Here is a 3,495-nt window from a genome sequence, read left to right as displayed (position 1 = left end):
GGGTGGGAGCAGAGTCCTGAGATGTGCGTGCCAGCCCTGGCCGGCATCCCTCTCATGGCGGGCAGGCGGGCTCTGCTCACAGGCACGAGGACGGCACGGTGCGGTTCTGGGACGCCTCGGGCGTCTGCTTGCGGCTGCTCTACAAACTCAGCACGGTGCGCGTGTTCCTCACCGACACGGACCCCAACGAGAACCTCAACGCCCAGGGCGAGGAGGAGTGGCCCCCTCTCCGCAAGGTGAGGCCAGGAGCCTGGGAAGCCAGAAGGCCAGGGACTGGCTGGGCCCAGCCCCCTGGCCGCTCACAGGGCCCCTCTTCCTTGTTAGGTGGGCTCCTTCGACCCCTACAGTGACGACCCCCGGCTGGGCATCCAGAAGATCTTCCTCTGCAAATACAGCGGCTACCTGGCTGTGGCAGGCACCGCAGGGCAGGTAGCACGCTGGGTAGCGGAGAGGGAACAGGGAGGAGGGATCGGGTGACTTGGGGCAGCAGGGACAGGAGCCAGTCTTCTGAGTGCCTGCTGACAATATCACCTGACAGTGTCATCCGTGGCACATCCTATTGCTCTGTGCTCTTCCCATTGGGTGGAGGTTGCTTGATGCCATTGGAGGGAGGGTCCTGGGAGGGTTGTTTCTCTTCCAGAAATAAGAATTAGGGACAGAGGCCTCTGGGGCCTGGACTTGGGCACGGGCCCCCGGTCCCTCACTGTCTCCACTGTCAGGACCGTGTGGTCCTGCTGTCCCTTGCTGGGGCTTGCTGAGCCACCTTCCGCCTGCCCAGGTGCTGGTGCTAGAGCTAAACGACGAGGCAGCTGAGCAGGCGGTGGAGGCCGTGGAGGCCGACCTGCTGCAGGACCAGGAGGGCTACCGCTGGAAGGGGCACGAGCGCCTGGAGGCCCGCTCAGGGCCCGTGCGCTTCGAGCCCGGCTTCCAGCCCTTCGTGTTGGTGCAGTGCCAGCCCCCAGCCGTGGTCACCTCCTTGGCCCTGCACTCTGAGTGGCGGCTCGTGGCCTTCGGCACCAGCCACGGCTTTGGTCTCTTTGACCACCAGCAGCGACGGCTGGTCTTTGTCAAGTGAGCAGGGCCGCCAGGGGCTGGGAGCGGGGCTGGCGGGGACCCCAGGCCCTGGGGGCACTGATGGCCTGGCGTCCTTCCCTAGGTGCACGCTGCACCCCAGTGACCAGCTGGCTCTGGAGGGCCCCCTGTCCCGCGTAAAGTCCCTGAAAAAGTCCCTGCGCCAGTCGTTCCGCCGGATGCGCCGCAGCAGGGTGTCCAGCCGGAAGCGGCGGCCCGCTGGCCCTGCAGGAGAGGTGAGGCCCGGGGTGAGGCCTGGGGTGAGGCCTGGGCTGGCCGCCGGCTCTAGGTCTGGGCCACATAGGTTCACTGTGTGTGACCTTGGCTAGCTGAGGCTGCCTCTCCGTGCCTTGGCTTCTGAGTGCAAAAGGCGGTCGTTACAATGCTTACTTTCGAGGTAAGCCCCCAGGAAACGTAAGCGCTTTCCTTCTTCTACTCCTTTGTCCCCACCATGTGCTGGGAGGCTCGCAGGCTGCCCTGGGGCACCTCCCACTTGGACAAGGGCCCCCTGGTGGCCGCAGGCAGGCGGTTGGCTTGACTATGGCCAGTCTCCTCCCCCTGGAAGGAGCGGAACTGAGCCACCCGGGGCGAGGCGGCCAGCCCGACCCTCAGGCCAGCCAACCTTCTGCAGGGGCAGGAGGCGTGCGCCAAGGCAGAGCGGGCGGCCCTGCAGAACATGGAGCTGGCACCCGTGCAGCGCAGGATTGAGGCCCGCTCGGCAGAGGACTCCTTCACGGGCTTCGTCCGGACTCTCTACTTCGCTGACACCTACCTGAGGGACAGTGAGTGGCCAGCTAGGGGTCAAGAGGGCACCCCCTGGCCTGGGGACATGCTGGAGGCTGCTCCCTACCTGGCTGGTGGGACCTAAGAGGGGTTCCCCTCGTAAGCAGGGGCAGACCGCAGCCCCGCCTGCCTCTTCCCTTCCCCTGTCTGGTCAGCTTGCCCTGACTTTGTATCCAGGCTCCACCACTAAGGCAAAAAGAATGACCCTGGACAGCACTTAACCGTCCCTAGCTTCCCTCCTCTGTAAAATGGGAGAGTGATACTTTCTTCCTAGAATAGGGGTATAGATTGGGGATTCCGGGGCCTGCTGGTGCCCAGTGGGCATATCGGGTGGGGCTGTCCACTGCTGTGTCACAGTAAGGGCTGAGCTGTCATGCCTCTGAGGTCATCTGTGTGCAGGACCCAGGTGGGTGGCAGAGTGCTTCCAGCCTTTCTCAGGAGGGACAGTCTGGGACGGAAGCCCTGGCTGCCCAGCTCCACCTGACCTCCCCAAACCAGGGATTATATACCCACACCTTTGCTTCTCGGCAGGCTCCCGCCACTGCCCCTCACTGTGGGCTGGCACCAACGGGGGCACTGTCTACGCCTTCTCCTTGCGTGTGCCCCCCGCCGAGCGGAGAATGGATGAGCCCGTGTGGGCAGAGCAGGGTAAGCGCTGGACGGGGAGAGCAGAGGGTGCCAGAGCTGCCGTGGTGGGGGTGGGCGGTGTCTCCAGCCACGCCGCCCACTCACAACCCCGTGCCTGCCTCCTTCCTGTAGCCAAGGAGATCCAGCTGATGCACCGAGCGCCTGTGGTGGGCATCCTCGTACTGGATGGACACAGTGTGCCCCTTCCCGAGCCCCTGGAGGTGGCTCATGACCTGTCAAAGAGCCCAGACATGCAGGGAAGCCACCAGCTGCTTGTCGTGTCGGAGGAGCAGTTCAAGGTGCCCCGTGGTGGCAGTGGGGTCCCCCTGGGGTTCCATCCCCAGCCCTGAACACTAATGATGATGGCTGGGAATCAAAGTCCGTTTTAAGTTGATGCCTGAGGGGCTGCAGAGGCACAGGAAAGAAGGGGAAGGGGGTCTTGTGTGGGCCTCGGGCTAGAGGCAGGGACACTGAGGGAAGGACCTATGTCTGTGGAAGCAACAAAACCCGGTCCTGGAGGTCAGTGACCTCAGCGTCCTCCCAGTCCGCGCGCAGTGTCTGTGCCTCCAAGAGCGGAGGGAGCACTGAGACCTAGCAGGGCTTGCCAGGACACTGGATGGCCCAGAGGCGGCATCGGGCGGGAGGACGGTGGTCCGTGGCGAGCCTGACTGGCCACCCTGTGCCTGCAGGTGTTCACACTGCCCAAGGTGAGTGCCAAGCTGAAGCTGAAGCTGACGGCCCTGGAGGGCTCACGGGTACGGCGGGTCGGCGTGGCCCACTTTGGCAGCTGTCGAGCTGAGGACTACTGGGAGCACCACCTGGCAGTCCTCACCAACCTGGGCGACATCCAGGTGGTCTCGCTGCCCCTGCTCAAGCCCCAGGTGCGCTACGGCTGCATCCGCCGGGAGGACGTCAGTGGCATTGCCTCCTGCGTCTTCACCAAATACGGCCAAGGTGTGCGAGCTGGCCTGCACGGGTGTGGGAGCACTGGGCGCAGGAAGGGCGGCCAGGGGT

At 64.7% G+C, this 3,495-nt stretch overlaps 1 protein-coding gene across 1 annotated transcript in view; it reads left to right on the top strand.

Moving 5' to 3' along the window:
- The window catches only part of LLGL2 (LLGL2, scribble cell polarity complex component), a 31,276-nt gene that overhangs the window by 25,929 nt on the left and 1,852 nt on the right, over window positions 1-3,495 (top strand). Inside the window, exons 11-18 of the mRNA XM_021706608.1 lie at window positions 35-236; window positions 325-429; window positions 779-1,071; window positions 1,157-1,307; window positions 1,703-1,853; window positions 2,386-2,502; window positions 2,614-2,780; window positions 3,171-3,435. Of these exons, the coding sequence (XP_021562283.1) occupies window positions 35-236; window positions 325-429; window positions 779-1,071; window positions 1,157-1,307; window positions 1,703-1,853; window positions 2,386-2,502; window positions 2,614-2,780; window positions 3,171-3,435 (1,451 nt within the window). The remainder of the gene's footprint in view (window positions 1-34; window positions 237-324; window positions 430-778; window positions 1,072-1,156; window positions 1,308-1,702; window positions 1,854-2,385; window positions 2,503-2,613; window positions 2,781-3,170; window positions 3,436-3,495) is intronic.

This window comes from Carlito syrichta, unplaced genomic scaffold (genome assembly GCF_000164805.1).
Source record: "Carlito syrichta isolate Samal-C Ts95f unplaced genomic scaffold, Tarsius_syrichta-2.0.1 Scaffold315826, whole genome shotgun sequence".
NCBI lineage: Eukaryota > Metazoa > Chordata > Mammalia > Primates > Tarsiidae > Carlito > Carlito syrichta.
The sequence above is the reverse complement of the archived record's forward strand: the minus strand, read 5'-3'. Positions and strand labels throughout refer to the sequence as shown.